At 41.2% G+C, this 22,014-nt stretch overlaps 1 protein-coding gene across 1 annotated transcript in view; it reads left to right on the top strand.

The window, feature by feature from the left end:
- Positions 1-22,014, top strand: part of ankrd11 (ankyrin repeat domain 11) — a 213,297-nt gene that overhangs the window by 140,515 nt on the left and 50,768 nt on the right. The window contains exons 5-7 of the mRNA XM_060838042.1: positions 11,992-12,150; positions 14,506-14,706; positions 17,943-18,085. Coding sequence (XP_060694025.1) covers positions 11,992-12,150; positions 14,506-14,706; positions 17,943-18,085 — 503 coding nt within the window. The remainder of the gene's footprint in view (positions 1-11,991; positions 12,151-14,505; positions 14,707-17,942; positions 18,086-22,014) is intronic.

Raw genomic sequence — 22,014 nt, 5'->3', positions numbered from 1 at the left:
TCCATCAAGTGAGAGCTTGACTGTTACTCTGCTTGACTTGACTCCGGACCTCTTGTTGGCTAAGCTAAAATAAAGAGTTTAATGAAACCTTTGTGTAGTCTGGAACTCTTTGAGTCAGTATTTTGGTGCCGTGACTCTGATCTCAACATAGGGAACGTTTCTCTGGGTTGAATAAGTGACCAAGAGTTTGAATCGAGCACAATAGAGTGGTAGGGCACCCCGAGGCATTTTACCTCAGACCACTCCTTGTGTTCGGACAGACGATCTGCCCCTCGCCCAGTGAGACTGGTACCTTGAAGGGATTGAATAAACCACCTGGACCAGAATTATAAGGTAAGAAAAATTTATTTTTTACGAGTTTGTTCTAGGTTGCTGCATTGTGGCATTGGCTATTCTATATTGTTCCTGAGATGAAGAGTTGGGACTGGGGACCCTGGTCAGGGAAGTGGTCGCCACTACCTGATGGATTTGGTCTAGGGAGCTGCCTCCTTTAAGTATGGCCAGTTGAAATTATGATATAATAGAAGGAGGAGGGCAGTCTCAGTAAATTTCTCACCTCTGTGATATGGCTGGTTGAAATTTGTTTATAAAAGAGCAAGGAAGTATGCTGGGACAATTCCTCGATGTAACTGGAAAGGGACTTTCCTTCAGAGTATGTGTAAAAGAATACCTGATCAGGAAAATGATTTACCAAAATAAAAGTGCTGCACTTAACAAATGATTATGGGACAAAATTTGGCCCCTTGGCAGAATCTGGGCTGTAGCCTCTTGTGAATAGACAGTTAACCTAGTTTGGGAAAAAGCAGAATAATTGTTTAAAGAATGGAAGGTTAAAGCCGATAGTAAATGGAAAGATACCTGATTGGCCACTTAGAGAAATAATGCATGTGATAGAGGCATTTTCAGCAGAAGGAGCTGCAAAAGCTGGGAGACGTTAAAAGCTGAGTGCGAATGATTATACAGAAAACAAAAAAAAAGGAACAGGAGAAACAGCATAAAGACACCAAGGCTGAGAAAGATGGACAGGAAGGGTGAAAGCAACAGCGCTGCAACAAGAATCTACTCAGAATCCCAAGCCTATATCTGGCATACGACCCTGTTTGCTGAGGGCGATGACACCGATAGAGATGAGGAATGGGGATGTTATCCTAGATTGCCAGTACCTTCCATAGACCCGCCTATGGCATTGTCCCTGCAGTAGATAAAGGCCATGAGTGAGAAGATGTTGCTGCCAAGCAGACTATCCTACACCCCGTGCTTCTGGTTCCAGTGGGTTCCCAGCGAAACCTGGTTAGAAACATTATAAAGACAGATATGCCAAGCCTAGGTGAGATACAGAAATTACAGGGAGATGCACCTGCTGAGGAGCACCAACTATGGACTCAAATGGGGTGCTACCTTGACCCTCAAATCAAGCTGTGGTTGACCCCTGTGGGACAAGTTTATGTTTCTTCTTTGCTCCTACTACTCTTAGTTGATTATGTGCATAATTGTATAAGGGGGAATGTTTAGTACTTTATTACAAACCTGGAATTCCAGAAAGCAGCTGAGAAATGAGCTAAGGTATGTTTGATTTGTAAAAAGACAAGGGTTGGGAGAGTGCTGTGGTTCGGAACCACCCCCTTGCGCTGTGGGCCTTTTGCTTGTCCACAATTAGATTTTATAGAATTACCTCGAATACATTTTTATAAGCATTGTTTTGTAATAGTGGATGTATTTAGTAGATGGATTGAAGCAACAACTGAAAATATTGCTACCACAGTGGTAAAAATGTAGTTGAGGGAAATGACTCCACATTATGGACTTCCAGAAATGATCAGCTTGGATAATGGACCACTCTTTGTAACTAGAGTAAACAAGGAGATCTGCAGAGAGCTGGCTACAAAGCAACAGTTCCACTGCACCCATCATCCATAGGCAGCCGGGATGGTGGCATGAGCGAATGGTACTCCAAAGAATAAGTTGGCCAGGTTAACACAGGAGACAGAACTGAACTGGTTGAAGGTCATACATTTGGTGCTATTCCGTATGAGAGTTACCCCCTCAGGTAAAACAGGGTTATCTCTCACTGAGTTTGGCTGTGGGAAACCAATGCATATCCCATGGGGACCCGGGGTAGTCCGATCTTCCTTTCCTGAAAGATTAGGTATGCACACTGTGGGGTAGTAAGTGGGGAAATATCTGCATGTTAACCAAAACTCTCCAAAGTTTACATTCACAGGTACGCCAAGTCCATTGAGAGGGTGCCAATCTGACTCAAGGAGACTACCCTACTGTAGAACCTGGAGAGTTTGTCCTGATTGAGAACTGGGACCAGGGAAAGTTGGAACCAAGGTGGAAAGGACCGTTTCAGGTGTTCCTGATTACCCCCATAGGTGTGATCGTGCAAGGACAACCCTGCTGGATCCATAGATAATTATGACTTAGGGGGTTTTACTCTGAGGACAGAAGGATTTTGGACTAACACCTTTCTGTCCCTCTGTCATACATACGCCAAACAGAGCAAGGAGTGTGTTGGGTATGTGCTGAGATTCCCCAGCATGGTAAGACCATGATTCCCATGTCTGTTGTCCCCCTCAATGCCAATGAAATAACTTAAATAAAAGCCTTTTCGGCTTCCACCAATGGTAGTGCGGTCAAGTGTTCATGAAGTCAACACAGTACTGATTGTCAGCCATGTTGTTTTGAAGGGTGGACCTCAAGAAAAGCTCCCTCAGATCCTGAACAGTTAGTGACTGCCTTAATAGTGCCCCATTCCTAAAGATTTGGTGAACACTACCTGCTACTGTAGCAATGATCACAGTGTGCGGCATGATGTGGGAGTACAGTTCCTGTGTAAAGAATCAAAGCATTTTGCTTCCATGGCCTCTAAATGGAACCTATTGGGTGTGCAGGAGCTGGGCCTATACCTGGTTGTCAGGAGAGTAAGGAGGCAAGGATATAAAACCACTAAATCCCAGGATCATCCTTGAAAGGGTTGTTGTTACTTAGCATATTTAGTCCCACGTACAAATCTTAAGTCACTCCGAGGAATATCCTCATTGGGGTCGACAGTGAAGGGCAGTAACTGAATGGGAATGGTTCTGGATGATCCTCCTTCCCCTTATGGAATTGCCTGGACTTTCAGAGAGATAATTAACTTAGCAGCTGCCCTAGAGGAACTAGCTAACAATACAGCAAGGGCATTGACTGATACTCAGATGCACGTAACTGAGTTATCTGTTGAAATGGTTGCAATGTGGCAGAAAGTCCTACAAAATCCGTGGGCGGCACGGTGGCACAGTGGTTAGCACTGCTGCCTCACAGCGCCAGAGACCCAGATTCAATTCCCGTCTCAGGCAACTGACTGTGTGGAGTTTGCACATTCTCCCCGTGTCTGCGTGGGTTTCCTCCCGCAGTCCAAAAAAGTCCAAAAATGTGCAGGTTAGGTCAATTGGCCATGCTAAATTGCCCATAGTATTAGGTGAAGGGGTAAATGTAGGAATGGGTCTGGGTGGGTTGCACTTCGGCGGGTCAGTGTGGACTTGTTGGGCCGAAGGGCCTGTTTCCACACTATAAGTAATCTAAAAACAAATTGAATGGCCCTAGACATTATCCTGGCAGAAAAAGGAGGGACATCTACCAGTATAGGGAAGGAATGTTGTACTTCTATTCCTGACAAATCAACTCATACTACCCACTTCTCCAAGCACATTACCCAAGAAAGCCAGATAAATCCAAGGTAATGACATACATGGGTTCAATAGTGGAACAAGATGGTGGCCATTTGGGAGTCTTGGGAATATTGGGGGCATGTTGTTACATATTGGGATTATAATACTTCCTGTAATTGCCTGCATTCTCCTATTAAGATGCTTGTGGCCACTGATATCCAATTGCTATTGTTCTGTGTGATTATGAAATGATCAAAAGGAGGCAATATTTAAAAGTTTTGCTGAAGCAACAATGCGCCATAAATTTTAAAGTGTGTGTCTGTGTCTGCACAAGCTGAAGGCTGCAGCTGGGGCTTGGGCTGCTTCCACTTTGAATGGAATATTATTAACTGCACTGCTTATCTGTTTATCACTCATGAAAAGTATGGGTTGAGAGACATGAGGGCATAAGCTATACTGCTTTTATGCTGTCCACAAAGGTCCGATGAGAGTTCGTCAAGTGAGAGCTTGACTTATTCTGGTGTTGACTTCGGAGCTCTCGCTGGTTAAGGTAAAAATAGAGGTTAATTAAACTTTTGTGTGGTCCTGAAAGTTTTGAGTCAACATTATTGGGTTGACTGCCTCTGTATTTACAGAAGTTTAGAAGAATAAGTGAGAATATTCTGATGAGGCTAACAAACTGGATGCAGGAATGATCTCAGAATGCAGAGGAGACCATTTTGGATTGACATGAGAAGTTTCTTCACTCAGGTTGGAGATCCTGTGTAATTTTGTGTATATTTGTATGTTTTGCCAGGGAGAGTTCCTTGAGTGTTATGAGCGCAGCATGGTAACATTCCTAGGCCCACTTGGCCTAGGAATCTTCAAGTGCGCTGGTTTTGCCCCTCCCTTTGGCTAGAATGTCCAAATTCTGAACGTGCTCAGAAGGGGTGTCATAACATCTCCAAAACGTTGATTTTATAAAATGAACCTTTATATTTGTTATTGAGCAAATGGTTATAGCTGAGCAGGTGGACAATAGAGTAAAACTTCTAGCCCGTAAAGTGGAAGCACCTCAATCACTCCCTCTTATCTGCTGTGTGGAGAAGTGACAGAAAATTTCCAAGTAGTTGTTCTTGCTCACTTTCTTGTAAACTGCTGTCTGCAAATTACCCTGTTGAAAGGAAAAAGAGGGAAGCCACCTTGAGACCCTGAAAAACGCAAATTCTTCAACCAGTGAATGAAAGCCAGCATTGGTGTGAAAACAACCTTATTTCATCAGCAAAAAACTGGAAGGAATGGAAGAAAGCAATTCAGCGACTGGTGATCTAAATTGGTATTTTCAAACTGCTTTTATATTATTGTTTTTTTGTCTGTGTTGTTTGTATGGAATGTTGAAAATGGTTACGTTTGAAGTTTGTGTGAATTACTAGCAATTCGTGTGACTTTATTGCTGTTAGTCAAAAACAGTTTGTTTACAATAAATAGTTATTTTGTATCAATGAAAAGACATGGTATGTGTATTCTTTTAGCCTGAATTAGACTATTGGGCCGTTCTGTGGATAATGAAATATTTGCATTTGTGACCCCATTAAAAATGATGGTGCTTGATTTCCAGCAAATTACCCCAGTAAGACATGACAGTTCCTTGTGATTGCATGTGTTTCTGATTTTGTTTTAATTACTTTTCTTTGGTTAATAAGTAGGAAAGTTATTCCTCCTCCTTTCACCCAATACAGTGTGTTGACACCTAAATTTTGACTTTTTCATTGAAGTGTGATATGGCTGCATTTGAAAATTAAAGGTAAATATTTATTATGAGCCTCAAAGAAGATTTAAAAGTGGAGAGCTGATTCATCTTTGGTTGGAACAACTTGCACAAGGGATGAGGGACGTGTAGCATTTATGGTGAGAGTAGTGGAGATTAGAATGTTCTTAGTAAAGCACAGGATGAATAGATGTTAACAATTATCCAGCATTTTGATGGAAAAAATAAGGAAAAAGCTTTCCATGAGTATGGGACCATTGGAACAGACTAAGGTTATTATCAAAATAATCAGAGGGGAAGAGTTTTTAATGCACAGGATTGTGCTGTGGAATCCACTATGTGAAAGAGTGATAGGCATATATAGTATTGTTTTTAAATGCACTGGATATGTACTTAAAAATGAAAGTACTACCAAGCTGTTGTACTAGTTGGTTTGTTCTTCAAAGATCAGGGACAGATATGATGAGCCCTATAACCCCCTATGCTGCACATGTCTATAATTATGAGATTGGTTCTTATAAATTATTTTTAGTATCAAGCGATGTGGTGGGTAATAATGTATTCCATTGATCTACATTGTAGATTGAATGTCTGTAGCTGATGTTATGATTTCTGTAGTTTTGCATATTGACTCGTGACCAGAATTAGATATAATTATCCCTCATCTTCTCTATTTACTAAGGGGATGTTGGCTTCACTAGCCCGGCCAGAATTTACTGCTCATTCCTAATTGTCCTTGAAGGTGATTGTGAGCTTTCGTGAAAGTTTACTGCGTATACCTAAACTGAAATGCTCTTGATTTTGCCATCATATGAGAGCCTGTTTCTGGTGCTATTGTGGTTCTATTTCGAGTCGTAGAGATGTACAGCATGGAAGCAGACCTTTCGAATTGATGTGCTTTATCTTAAATGAAGTAATTTTGAATTGATAAATGTTAAACATTTTGTCAGTGATGTTCTCTCCTTCATGACCCCTTTCCTGGATAAAGCTGGTATTGAAATCCATGGTCGTGTCCTTGCCTATTGAACTCATCTCTGTTTAGCAAAAACAATTGAGGATCATGATGCCAGATTGCAATATGCTAATTCCCAATTGGAAATTCATCTTTAGATGTGTGCAGCCTTTCTTTCAAAATGCGCTGGTAGCATATAGTTTTGCTTCTACATAAATAGGAAAGCAAAATCACCTAAGCTCAAACAAAAATATCAAGTATGCATTCAATCTTGTTTTATTCTTTCCCCTTTTACTGAATAAACTATATTGCAATTTAGTGCCAGTTCACCCTGTGTAAACTTGACAAGTAATAAAATCTTTCTTGTCATTCGAGAATTTAAAATCGTGTCTACAGATTCAGTATTGTTAACGCGTTCATTTATTTCCTGGCTTATTGTTATGCACTGATTCACTGAGTTGAATTTCATTCTTAATTTCTTATTGAATCTAGCCTTTAATGGTTAGAGGAATAATTTTGTACAGTTCAGGACAGTTTTTTTTTCATTCCTCATGCCTATGCTCATGAGCAATCTATGTAAACTAGTGTTAGTGGAACTTTCTGTCAGTGATCATGTTGCAGCATCTAAGTTTTATCTCTCTCAGTTCCTTGTTTACAATAACAAGACTACTATGCTTCAACTAACTCTACTTCCTGATTTTCAAATTGCTATATTTTTTTTCTATCTAACTGTAAATACCTACCACCCAGATTTTACAAAAGGGTTAGGTTTTTGAACAGTTCCAATACCGTACAACCCAGATGGTCTCCTTCTTCAAAGACCGCAATTTCCCCCCAGACGTGATCAACGATGCCCTCCACCGCATCTCCTCCACTTCCTGCTCCTCCGCCCTTGAGCCCCATCCCTCCAATCGCCACCAGGACAGAACCCCACTGGTCCTCACCTACCACCCCACCAACCCTCATAAACATTGTATCATCTGTCGTCATTTCCAACACCTCCAAATGGACCCCACCACCAGAAATATATTTCCCTCCCCTCTCCTATCAGCGTTCCAAAAAGACCACTCCCTCCGTGACTCCCTTGTCAGGTCTGCACCCCCCACCAACCTAACCTCTACTCCTGGCACCTTCCCCTGCAACCGCAAGAAATGCAAAACTTGCACCCACACCTCCCCCCTTACTTTCCTCCAAGGCCTCAAGGGATCCTTCCATATCCGTCACAAATTCACCTGTACCTCCACACACATCATTTACTGCATCCGCTGCACCCGATGTGGCCTGCTGTATATTGGGGAGACAGGCCGCCTATTTGCGGAACGTTTCAGAGAACACCTCTGAGACACCCGGACCAACCAACCCAACCACCCCGTGGCTCAACACTTCAACTCTCCCTCCCACTCCACCAAGGACATGCAGGTCCTTGGACTCCTCCATCGCCAGACCATAGCAACACGACGGCTGGAGGAAGAGCACCTCCTCTTCTGCCTAGGAACATAGAACATAGAACATAGAAAGATACAGCGCAGTACAGGCCCTTCGGCCCTCGATGTTGCGCCGACCGAATCCTACCTAACCTACACTAGCCCAATAACTTCCGAATGCCTATCCAATGCCCGCTTAAATGACCATAAAGAAGGAGAGTTCACCACTGCTACTGGCAGGGCATTCCATGAACTCACAACCCGCTGTGTAAAGAATCTACCCCTAACATCTGTCCTATACCTACCACCCCTTAATTTAAAGCTGTGTCCCCTAGTAACACCTGACTCCATTAGCGGTAAAAGGTTCTCAGTGTCGACCCTATCTAAACCCCTAATCATCTTATACACCTCTATCAAATCTCCCCTAAACCTTCTCTTCTCCAATGAGAACAGCCCCAAGTGCCTCAGCCTTTCCTCATAAGATTTTCCTACCATTCCAGGCAACATCCTGGTAAACCTCCTCTGCTCTCGTTCCATTGCCTCCACATCCTTCCTATAGTATGGCGACCAAAACTGCACACAATACTCCAGATGAGGCCGCACCAGAGTCTTATACAGTTGCAACATGACCTCAGGACTCCGGAACTCAATTCCTCTACCAATAAAGCCCAGTACACCATATGCCTTCCTCACAGCACTATTTACCTGGGTGGCAACTTTCAGAGATCTGTGTACATGGACACCAAGATCCCTCTGCTCATCCACACTACCAAGTAGCCTACCATTAGCCCAGTAATCCATCTTCTTGTTACTCCTACCAAAGTGAATGACTTCACACTTAGCTACATTGAATTCCATTTGCCACATTTCTGCCCAGCTCTGCAACTTATCTATATCCCGCTGTAACCTACCACTTCCTTCCTCACTATCCACAACTCCACCGACTTTTGTGTCATCCGCAAACTTGCTTACCCAGCTTTCAAGCCCTTCCTCTAGATCATTTATAAAGATAACAAAAAGCAATGGTCCCAAAACAGATCCTTGTGGTACACCGCTAGTAACTGCACTCCAAGATGAACATAGTCCATCAACTACTACCCTCTGTCTCCTTCCAGCCAGCCAATTCCTAATCCAAACCTCTAATGTATCCTCAATGCCATACCTCCGTAGTTTTAGCATTAGCCTACCATGGGGAACCTTATCGAACGCCTTACTAAAATCCATATACACAACATCTACTGCTTTACCCTCGTCCACTTCCTTAGTCACCTTCTCAAAGAACTCAATAAGGTTTGTGAGGTACGACCTGCCCTTCACAAAACCATGCTGGCTATCCTTGATCACGTTATTCCTATCCAGATGTTCATAAATCTTATCCCTTACCATTCTCTCTAAGACTTTGCCCACCACTGAAGTCAGACTCACTGGCCTATAGTTACTAGGGCTATCCCTACTCCCTTTCTTGAACAAGGGGACCACATTCGCTATCCTCCAGTCCTCTGGTACTATTCCCGTTGACAATGACGACATAAAATTCCAGGCCAATGGCTCTGCTATCTCCTCCCTAGCTTCCCATAGGATCCTAGGGTAAATGCCATCAGGCCCAGGAGACTTATCTATTTTCATCCTCTCCAATATTCCCAGAACCTCTTCCCTGCATATTTCCAGGCCATCCATTCTAATCATTTGTGACTCCATATTCACATCAGCAACAGTGCCCTGTTCCTGAGTGAATACTGATGAAAAGTATTGATTTAGTGTCTCTCCAATCTCCTCCGCCTCCACACACAACTTCCCACTACTATCCTTGACTGGACCGATACCTACCCTAGTCATCCTTTTATTCCTGACATATCTATAGAAAGCCTTTGGGTTTTCCCTAATCCTACCAGCTAAAGACTTTTCATGTCCCCTTCTCGCTTCTCTTAGCTCTCTCTTTAGATCCTTCCTGGCTACCTTATAACTCTCTATCGCGCCAACTGAACCTTCACGCCTCATCTTTACATATGCCGCCTTCTTCCCTTTCACAAGGGATTCCAATTCCTTACTAAACCATGGCTGCCTCACAAGGCCCTTTACACCATGCCTGACTGGTACATACTTATCGAGGACACGTAGTAGCTGCTCCTTGAACAATCCCCACATCTCATTAGTGTTCTTCTCTTGAAGCCTGTTTTTCCAATCCACACATCCTAAGTCATGCCTCACTGCATCATAATTTCCCTGCCCCCAGCTATAACTCTTGCCCTGCGGCGCACACTTATCCCTCTCCATCACTAAAGTAAAAGTCACCGAGTTGTGGTCACTGTCCCCGAAGTGCTCACCTACCTCCAAGTCTAACACCTGGCCTGGTTCATTACCTAGAACCAAATCCAGTATAGCCTCACCTCTTGTTGGCCTGTCTACATATTGTGTCAGGAAACCCTCCTGCACACATTGGACAAACACCGACCCATCTAATGAACTCGAGCTATAGCTCTCCCAGTCAATATCTGGGAAGTTAAAGTCCCCTATAACAACCACCCTGCTACCTTCACTCTTTTCCTGAATCATCCTCGCAATATTATCCTCTACTTCTCTAGGACTATGAGGAGGCCTGTAGAAAACACCTAACAGGGTGACCTCACCTTTCCTATTTCTAACCTCAGCCCAAACTACCTCAGATGGCAAGTCCTCTTCCATCGTCCATTCCACTGCTGTAATACTATCTTTGACAAGTAATGCCACACCTCCCCCTTTTTTACCCCCATGTCTGATCCTACTAAAACATTTAAACCCTGGAACGTGCAACAGCCATTCTTGTCCCTGTTCTATCCACGTCTCTGTAATGGCCACAACATCGAAGTCCCAGGTACCAACCCATGCTGCAAGTTCACCTACCTTATTTCTTATACTTCTGGCATTGAAGTATACACACTTCAATCCACCCTTCTGTTTACAGGCACCCTCCTTCGAGATCGCTGCATTATTCATAACCTCCCTAAGGGATGAACTCAGATTTCTCCAGTTTCCTCATTTCCCCTCCCCCCACCTTGTCTCAGTCAAATCCCTCAAACTCAACACCACCTTCCTAACCTGCAATCTTCTTCCTAACCTCTCTCCGGTCAATCACATCACCTTGACCTCCTTCCACTTATCGCATTTCCAACGCCCCTCCCCCAAGTCCCTCCTCCCTACCTTTTATCTTAGTTTGCTTGGCACACCTTCCTCATTCCTGAAGAAGGGCTCATGCCCGAAACGTCGATTCTCCAGCTCTTTGGATGCTGCCTGACCTGCTGCGTTTTTCCAGCAACACATTTTCAGCTCTGATCTCCAGCATCTGCAGTCCTCACTTTCTCCTCGAACTGAGAACATACACTTGTACTCAACTGCTCTCTAAACCAATAGTCGTAATTCCCTAAATGTGGTACCAAAGGATTTGCTAATAATTTTATTCATGTTTCAAGTGTTGATGAATTTTGAAATAGAGAACTAAATATAGCTGAGAATTGAAGAAGGCAACCTCCGCTGATACATTTGCTGTTAGGTGTACACCATTGACTACTGTGAGAAATAACCCATCTGTCTTCATTACAACATAATTTCAAGATTGTTATCCGTCACTGTGATAACATTACACATTACTTTTACAATTTTTTATGACGTGGAAAGCTATTGGTTTTGCTTGTAATGGTTTCCATAATCAATTTTATAATGACTAAATCAAAATTTTTGTATCATGAGATTCTGGCGTTTATCTGGATTTTAGAAATTTACATTCCAAAATTGTCTCCAATTTTTGATAGCCAAGGATCACTGCTTATGTAATATTTAATATCTTGCAGAATACCATTTGTAAGTCAAAATTTAATATATTGTAGAATACTATTTGTAAGCCAATACAACATACAATTGGCAAGGACAGAGGAAATTAAAAATCAGCCTCGTTCACAATACTGATAGCTCCCTGTTCGTGATCTGCAAGAAATATGTACACGTGGATCAAGGACAAGCCCCAGATGTATTGTTCAACATTGTCAAATAATCTATAGAAACGCTTCGTGTTCATGTCCACAAGTGAAGGGCAGTTCAAGGTAAGTGACTCCTGTCAAAAGACAGAAAACATCTAAATACTGCAGAAGAATAAGTATGCTTGAGGTCTTTTGGCATATTTTCTGTAGCAATAAACATCTCATCCCTCAAATAAAATTATTTCCTTTTCAACTTTGTTTGCAGAAAAGCAAGGTCCAGAGCGGAAACGAGTGAAGAAGGAGGCTGGAGTCCGAAAGTGTGGATTGTTTGGAGCAGGAATAAGAGTTGGCTGTCCACTTTCAGAACGACAACAAGTTGCTTTGCTGATGCAAATGACGGCAGAAGAATCAACAAACAGTCCAGGTTTGCATTTCCTTTTAGTAGTTGTTTGAAAAGGGTGGTGGAGGGTGGCAGCACAATGTTTTATCGAGTTGCTTCTTTTCTAATGCCCATCTTAAGTTTAACATTACTTTTTGTCCCAGGTAAATTGCCAAGAGATGGTGGTCACACACTTAAAAGCCACCTCAATATCTTAGAACCACAGGAACTCTGTTTGGGAACACAGTATTCTTAATTTACTAGTAATTTGATTGTATAGATGCATCAATGCACAATATCAAAGTACTGGAGATATCAGAATTGACCAGAAAGAAAATAGTAATGGAATACACTGCAAGATGCAGCATCCAAGAGTGCAAAGTTAAATGTCAGGTGTAACAAGCAATTCATCATTGTCCTCAAACAGTAGGTGCACATACCATAAACTCCCTCCAAACCAATATTCATGGACCCGAAGACACTTTCAAAGTGTGGCTGTAATTTAATTGCTGTCTGTCTGACATATTATATTGCATACAGTGCTTACTATGTCGAATCCTCTTTTTGTTGGTCCAAATAAAACACAGACTAGGCTATTATTTTGCTGATCATCTCCATGCTTCACACATGTGATCCTAAACTCCCTCTCTGTTACTTTGGATCTCCTTCCTGCCTTCTAATTTTCTTTAAGTAAAAAATGAGGTCTGCAGATGCTGGAGATCACAGCTGAAAATGTGTTGCTGGTCAAAGCACAGCAGGCCAGGCAGCATCTCAGGAATAGGGAATTCGACGTTTCGAGCATAAGCCCTTCATCAGGAATGAGAGAGAGTAGCCAAGCAGGCTAAGATAAAAGGTAGGGAGGAGGGACTTAGGGGAGGGGCGATGGAGGTGGGATAGGTGGAAGGAGGTCAAGGTGAGGGTGATAGGCCGGAGTGGAGTGGGGGGGGAAGAGGTCAGGAAGGAGATTGCAGGTTAGGAGGGCGGTGCTGAGTTGAGGGAACCGACTGAGACAAGGCGGGGGGAGGGGAAATGAGGAAACTGGAGAAATCTGAATTCATACCTTGTGGTTGGAGGGTTCCCAGGCGGAAGATGAGGCGCTCCTCCTCCAGCCGTCGTGTTGTTATGTTCTGCCGGTGGAGGAGTCCAAGGACCTGCATGTCCTTGGTGGAGTGGGAGGGAGAGTTGAAGTGTTGAGCCACGGGGTGGTTGGGTTGGTTGGTCCGGGCGGCCCAGAGGTGTTCTCTGAAGCGTTCCGCAAGTAAGCGGCCTGTCTCCCCAATATAGAGGAGGCCAGTCTTCTCTATTAGTACAGAAAAGCTCACAGTAAATTCAAGGAGCAGTACCTCAGTGTTCTTGACATTTTTCAATCATTTAACCTTGAAATTGGTAAATAATTTCAGTGCTAATCTATACTTCCTTTTATCTCCAAGGTGCTGGGAAAATAGATTGGGGGATTCTGGTGGTTGGGTAGTTTGTAAAGGCGTAATTTTACTGCTTAAAATGTAGATTCCCAATCTGTCCACAGTTCCAATCAATATACCACTCAGCTTCTTCGTCACTAGCTCTTGTTTTCTCCAACTTGGAAAATCTACTCAAACTTTGAATGTTTCCTCTGCATCTTGCATGGTTAGTCTTTAATTCATCCCAGTCATTGCACCTCATTGTGTCTTATCCTGTTATCCCTTGTCAGATCATTATCTCCTATTCTCTATCCAACTAGTATACAGCTGATTCCATGACTTCCATTCGTACTTGTATGTTTTCTTGTGTTGTCTGATCGAGTGGTTTGTGACTCAGCAGCTGCTTCAGAATTTGGGTGCTTGTCTCCTTCAGGATTTTGATGTCTGACAATGTCATGTCCACACTGGACAGTTCAATGACTCAAAGTTTGAACATCCAGGACCTGCTAATCTGTGCTGTTTACTCAAGAAGTTGTAGTCTCTTTGTACTGTTCTTGAGAAAGATCTCTCATGAAAATATCGAAAACAGTCTATTTGTTGAGTTTGTCCATGAGTAATTACTGTTTGAATGTCGTGCTCGCACCTTGCTCCACCTGGCTGTCATGCCCTTCCTCCGGCTCTGGCACTGCCTATTTGCTTTCAAAATGGTTATCATTGCTCAGTCTCCGCCTTCCTATTGTTAGCCCAGAAATAGAATGCCTATTTTGTTGCAGTCAACGGTGTATTTCGTTGTTCTGTACTTGTTGCATCAGGCTTAAATATAGCTCATCAAGGCATTTATAAAAGCAAAATTCATTATGCAGCCCAAAAGATTGAAGAAGCTTCTAGATAACTAAATTGGGTAACCACATTTTTCTTCTTTGTCCAAGGGATCAAAATGAGTTGATAACCCCTAATTATAGTTAGCTTAGAGATAATCAAATAGTTATGTTTTGTACAGATCGTACTCCAAAGCATCCCTCGCAGTCGATTCTTGGACAAAAGAGAACACCAAGTTCTGCCTCCAAAACCAAAGACAAAGTAAATAAAAGAAACGAGCGTGGTGAGACACGACTTCACAGAGCTGCCATCCGGGGAGATGCACGGCGAATAAAAGAACTTATTAGTGAAGGTGCAGATGTAAACGTAAAAGACTTTGCAGGTAATATAACTATCAGATGCGACATCAGTTTCATTTGGAAATCTTAGTATTAGCAAAGAATTATGCACTGAATTGTAATGCAGCAATTTGCTACCTGATTGATGGAAGTGTTTGGAAGTCTGAAGGCACTGGATAGAAAGAGAAATTCCATCAGCAGGACTCTTTATTTCTTCATAGATGTTGCAGAATCTGCTGAGTTCTCCAGCATTCTCTGATTTTATTTCAGATCTCCAATATTTAGTTTTGATTTGAACAAGTGTAGAATCCTTACATTTTCTTCTTAATGCCCTCTTTGGATATTAGCTGAGAAGGAGACATTCTTAGTGTTAAAGGTGGTGTTTGTGGGCAACACCATCACTATATGGAATACAGGACACGTACAAAATTGAGTTGTGGATTTTAAACATGTATCCAGCCACAGCATGTCATATATTAAAAATAAGTGTAAATAAGGGCCAAAACAATGGAAGTATGTTTGAAAGAAGCCTTCAAAGTGCTGAATGTTTGGAATTTTGTATGTATTTGTTTCCCATGTTTTAATAGACCCTTGTATTTTATTGAAACAATGCTAAAAGGAGCAAATCTGTGTCCACAGCATTATATCGTGACAGCTTGAGCTAAGTATAAATTTATCAAATGAGCTATTGACAAATATTACTGTCAGGAATTAATTTGACAATTTAACTATGCTTGAATTCTGTTAGCTGGAGGGAATTGTCAGACAATATGTAGAGAAAATGTGAGTGAACTACATTCATAATATGAAAATAAAATGTTCTACAATGCACATTAGCATTCATAGGAGTAATCTATATTTTAATTACTTCACACTTGTCAATGGAGAGAGAAATGCAGTTGAACAGAACTGATTATTATTAGAGATGGAATAAACTTTAAGTAGCAAAAGGAAGGACGGTGAGAAAAGAACAATAGAGAAATTGAGAGATATGGAAAATAGAGAACTTGAGATGAAGAAAGTCAGTACTACCAGCTGAAAATGCAAAAGATATGTCTCGAGGAAGCATAAATGACAGAATAATGAACATTTCTTGTTCAAAAGCAGAAACAATAAAACAAGCCAAACCTAAAATGTAAGCAGAGGTTACAGTATGAAATTGCTGAACTCATTGTTTAAGCTCTGAGGACTTGAAAATGCCTAATAAAAGGCCAGATGTGGTTTGTTGAGCTGACTTTTGGGACCAGGTCAGGAGGAATGAATACCTCCTGTATTATTTCCACTCCTGAGTTTATTATAGCAATTTGAATTTAAAAGGAAAGAAACCTCATCATTTTAATTTATGTATAAAAAAAATCATAGAATCTCTACTGTGTGGAAACAGGCCTCTTGGCTCAACAAGACCACACCGACCCTCCGAAGAGTAACCCACCCAGATGCATTCCTCTATCCTAATCTATATTTACCCCTGACTAATGCACCTAACCTACATATCCCTGAACACTATGGGCAATTTATCATGTCCAATTCGCCTAACCTGGAGGAAACCTATCCAAACATGGGGAGAATGTGCAAGCTCCATATATTCAGAGGCCCCAGGCTGGAATTGAATCCAGGTCCCTGGCGCTGTGAGGCAGCAGTGCTAGCCACTGTACCACCCCTAGAAATTTCCTTGTGTATAACTTGGTGTAAGAAATAAGCCAACTAGGTTCCTTCCTTTAAAAGGTAAAATGTTTGTTTTATTTCTAAAACTTTGGTCTGACAAAGATTATGAAAACAAAGTTTAAAATTTAAAAATATCCAATTACCCACTAATACAAAAACAACACACACAACCCCCCTCAGATAAATAAAAGCCAAAATCTGAAAGGCCATCAGATCTTAAAACTTGGTCAAAGTCAGGGAAGAAAAAATGTTCTCAGATTGTGCAAAGGATTTACTCAAAAGGACCACCTTCGACCCAGTAGCTGTTGTTATTGGAGTTTCTTATTGAAGTCATCAGTCTACAGTTGAAGGTGGGGTAATTCTTTTGGGACACCAGAGTTGATTTGGAATTCTCTCTTTTTCAACTCTTGGGTTGCAGCAAACAAAACTTTTGTTAGAGCTTTAAATCATCGATAACAGTTCAGCTTTGAGAGATATTTCAAAGCAAGGAGAGGTGAAGGAGTAGGAGTAGGACCCTGTAGGTCAAATTGTCTGTTTAAAATACTCTCTTTTTTAAAATAATTTTTGTACTTGCAGAAGTTTTCTGTGGTACAATTGCTGTGCATAACTGAAAAATAAATAAAGAAAATTACTTCATCAATGCCAAATCTATGTCACTGCAGTATACAGCAGTGCCAGCACTGACAGCTAAATAGAATTAAAAAAGATGGAGAAATAGTGTACAGATACTATCAATAAAAGTGAAATATGTCAATGTCCACCAAAAACATCTGTATCAGACTTTTGGAAATGAGGCAAAATACCCTCTGATCCTGGTTTGACATCATCTATCACTGTTTACACAGCCATCCTTAAAATCATGCTGTTTCCTCTGTTCCAAAAAGCTCCAAGCTGCAGAGAACTTTGCTGGCCCAGTCTGTCCTTATATACATGAATTCCCAACCCAAAAGCATCCTGCTCTGCAAGCATGGTTTGATCCGATCCAATGACTGGGACACACAGGTCACAAGCTGATCCAAGAAACTGGTCTGGTGTTAGCAAGGCTAAATGCTATGTAACTCAGCTACTTGAAACCCACAGTTCACAGTTGATGTAATCAAGCTAAGCAGCTCAAGCTTAGTCAGTAGCTGTTGCAGGAGTTTCATCTAAATGTCAAGAGAAGCTCTGTTTCCCTCAGCTGCCATTTGTCGGTCCAGCACCCAAAAGCTGGAATAGATGAGCTCTTTGAGTCCTCTGTATACTTGTCTTCTAAAAAATGTAGTTTGTGCTTGACAAATGCAACATTTTATCGGTGGTCAGCTGGTGACATTACTTTGAGTTTTGCTTGTGTAGAACTGTATTTAGTTGTCCAAAAAAATGCAGTGGTTCTCATTACAATGTGCAATTTGACCATTCAGTTTGCACCTTGTGCTTCCACACATTTAAGGTATGTTTTCAACTGCTATTCTCCTCATTCTGTTGCCTTTTAAAAAAAAATCAGTGTATGAGGTTAATCTGTTCATATTGCTTGTTTATTGAGGTTGGAGAGGACTATTTTTTAATAAGTTAAAAATACATAAATGTGCATTAATCAATAATATTGGTATATTTATGTTGCTTTTGATTATATTTTCAGGATGGACTGCACTTCATGAAGCATGTAACAGAGGTTACTATGATGTTGCTAAGCAACTTCTTGCAGCAGGTGCTGAAGTCAATACGAAAGGCTTGGATGATGACACCCCTCTCCATGATGCAGCTAATAATGGTCATCGTAAGGTCTGTTTCAGTTGATAATTCATGTGTTTAAAGCTTTGCTGTTTGAATTGACTTTAATATATTGGTTGCTCATAATGGAGTACTGAGTACAGCGATTACAATTCTAGAAAAGGTGGTGTTTCCCTCAAAGAGCTCCTTCATCTTTGCACTTGAAATTTACGAAACTATGCACATCTCAACCACTTGATCCTGCAATAGAAGGTCGATTAGATTAGATTCCCTACAATATGGAAACAGACCTTTCAGCCCAACAAGTACACACCGACCCTCTGAAGAGTAACCCACCTACACTGATTTCCCCCTGACTAATACACCTAACACTATGGGCAATTTAGCATGGCCAATTCACCTGACCCGCACATCTTTGGACTGTGGGAGGAAACCAGAGCACCCGGAGGAAACCCACGCAGACACAGGGAGAATGTGCAAACTCCACACAGACAGTCGCCCAAGGCTGGAATTGAACCTGGGACCCTGGTGTTGTGAGACAACAGTGCCCGCCACTCTGCCGCCCAAGGTAGAAACCGGTTGATAGTTTTTTTAGTTTGATATTTGTGGGATATTCATAGTGGTGTTTTTGTAGGACCCCAAACATCTCTCCATTTATTATTTCACAATAATAATACAAGTGCCAACTCTTGGATTACATTAATGGAGAATAAAACATTGTCATCTGTGACTCAATGGTGCGCATTTATCTCCAAGTAAGAAAATTGCAAATTCATGTCTTGCTCCTGAAAAATGTAGTTCTATCACATTCAGTTCAGTACTGAGGGAATTCTGCACTGTGAAAGATGCCACCTTTTAGATGATGTTTAGGATGATGCTCCCTTAGAAGGATGTAAAAGAACAAGAAAATCTCCCCAGCGTCTTCACTGATAACTATTTGTCAACCAATACCACTGAAACAGATTTTCTGATTATGTTATTACATTTTTTAATATTGTAATGTTACATAACTACACTTCAAAAATATTCTTATTTAGCTTTAAGACAATTTGGAGTGTTTGTAGGTTGTGAATGACTCTCGTGGGTTCTTACTTGCAGACATAAAATGCATAGACAGTTTTTCTCATAGCATTTAGAAATTATGTCCAAAGTATTTTCATATGTACAAACATACAAGTTAGAAGCAGAGCTAGGCCATTTGGCCCCTTTAAGCTATTTCAACATTCAGCATGATCATGGCTAATCAGATTGTGGTCTCAACTTCACTTTTACCAGTTACCCCAGATGATCATTGAATCCCCTATTAATCAAGAATCTATTTACTTCTGCTCTAAAGATAGTCAACGACCCTGCCTCAACTGGTCTCCAGGCAAGAGAGTTCAACAGATGTAAAGACTGAGGGGGAAAAAATTGTTCTCATTTCTGTCTTAAATGAAGTCTTAAATTATGCCCCTTGTCAATTATCATATCAAAACCCTCAGGATTTTACATGCTTGAATGAGTTCTAAACTCAATTGAATACAGGTCGAACCTGTCCAACATGTCCTCAAAGGTAATACCCCCCATCCCACAAATTGGTTGTGTGAACCTTCTCAGAATCATTTATAATGCTATCATGTTCTGCCTTAAACTAAGAGACTGACAACGCACGTGATCTTCCAAATGTGGCTTTACTTGTACCAAACATCCATGCTTTTTTATATCAATGGTGCTGAAAAAAGGGCACATTTTGTTGAAGTTTTTTGATTTTGTACTGAATACATGAGAAAATCAGCATTTGTATTGCATTAGAGAACACTGGTAAGCGAATTTTGGTAGAAGCATTGCCATTGAGGATGCACCATTTAAAGGTGATTGATAGTTAACTGCCAGTCTATATAAATTTAAACAAGGCAAGTTGATTCTGGTTAGGGTGCTCTGCCATGGGAAATGACCAGAGAATAGGTATCACCTACTTTGTTGAGCTGAAATAGGCATGTATTTTCCTTTCTGAAAAGCAACAGGGATCTTTGTATCTATATATCTTCTAAGTACACACAAGTGTGTCACACTACAAGCCTAACTCATAGTCCTAGTCCTAAATTGGCAGTTATTAAATAGCATAGAATAGCAATTTATTGTCACGTTTGTTTTTACAAAAAAGTGAAAAGTCTTAAAGTTGCCATACCATGGCCCTTTTATTAACATCAGAAGTCAGAAATAAGAAGAAAAAAGTAAAAATTAAATGAGAGTTCATCTCCGATCAATTGCGGTTCAAGCGAAGTTGATTAAAATAACAAATGCTGGATTACCCGGAAGCTGCTGCCAAAGAAGACCTTCACACCTACGAGAGCTTCACGCGGAGTGGAGACTGCCATGCCAAGCCGAGACCTCTGCTCCGGGAAACTGCCACTTTAGGCTGGAATAGCCACTTTAGACTGGAATACAAGGCCTCCATGTTAGGACGAGTCTTCCATGCTGGGACTGAATGAGATCACCACGTCCCGAAGCCACGGCCAAAGAAGCAGAGACTTTCACGCCAGGACAAGATTGTCAAATCACGACACTGCTACGCAAAGCTGAGACCATCCCTCCGGGATGAGGCCATCACAACGAAAGACCACCGCGCCAGGCTGAGACAGCCATGCAGGGCTTGAAGCCACCTCTTCTCTGGGCCTGGGTCAAGAGAAGACTCCTTCAGCTGAGTAAGTTCAAAAGGTAAGATAATGAATGGAAGCATTAAGAAAATGCAAAGAAAGAAGAAAAAGTAGAAAGCAGATGGAGTAGACAAGCTGCAGGCTCCTGGGCTGAGGAGCCCGCTAGATGCACTGCCACACTGCCACCATCTTGGTTTTTTTTATTGTAATTTCTTACACGCTTTGGATTGTCCAGTAATTGGTTTTACAATTGTAGAATCACATCCAATGTTGGACACTTGCCAGTGTAGAGATTTCAGGCTGGTTGAGTACAATCTGTACCTTGTTATGAACAGCTGAAGGATTATGGGTTAGATATCTGCCGATTATTTGGCTCGTACATCCTGTTTATCTGGCATTATACCGATATTTGTAATTGAAACAATTCCTGGCAGATAACAGTGAATCATCAACTCCTACTTTCTTGAGAGCAATGCCTCGATTATTTAGAGGCCATCTACTCACTAATCTGTACTCACTTCTCATGCAGTATGTGTTTTTTTTCTACTTTTGGGGTTTTCTTGAAAATTGTCCTGAAGAGTTGCAAGACAAAAAAGTTCAACAAAATTTGTCTTTATTTCAGCACTGTCTCTGACAATTAAAATATAACTTCTGAACTTTGAGTTTGGTTAGAATGCAAGAGAGATTCATCCAAAGCAGGAATAGGGTAAATATAAATGCAGATATTTCATGCTAGAAAAGAGTTCAAAGTGATGATATTCCAGGATTCAAAGTCTTTGAGAACAAATGAGGTTAAAGGGAAGTTTCTTTACTCTAGAAAAACTGGAGGACAAGCAAAGAATCAAAAACATTTGCACATTTTAGGAAACTGAGCCAGTACAATGTCACTCAATGTATTAACATTTTAGTGAGGAGCTGAAAAGTATAATGTACATTGTGCTTGTTAGTAAATGGAAATGAGGTTATATAGAGAAATTGTTAAATTCCCCTATTATTTGGCTGCTTTAAAAATGACAAATGATTTGTTTACACTAAGAGAGAAATTACAAATCAAAAGAGAACCATCTGGCACCTGTGTTATAGTAACAATGGAGCAATAATATTATCCCTGAGATTGTAGCTCATGGTTTCTCATATTACACTATGATTCTTTCCAAAACCTGAATTTGTATACTATCTTGATATGGCTGACGTTGAAATTGTTGTTTGTCCCTTGAGTGTGACATTGACAATTTAAACTTAATGTAGCTTTTCTGTCTTGAGCCATCTTCAGGAATAATGGGTCCTTGAGTTAAAGTGACCTCCTTAGTCTTTGGGGAACTGTATTACTTGCCGCCCCTCCCC

Source organism: Hemiscyllium ocellatum, chromosome 17, assembly GCF_020745735.1.
Source record: "Hemiscyllium ocellatum isolate sHemOce1 chromosome 17, sHemOce1.pat.X.cur, whole genome shotgun sequence".
NCBI lineage: Eukaryota > Metazoa > Chordata > Chondrichthyes > Orectolobiformes > Hemiscylliidae > Hemiscyllium > Hemiscyllium ocellatum.
Note: the sequence above shows the minus strand (reverse complement) of the source record. Positions and strands in the feature narration are given on the sequence as shown.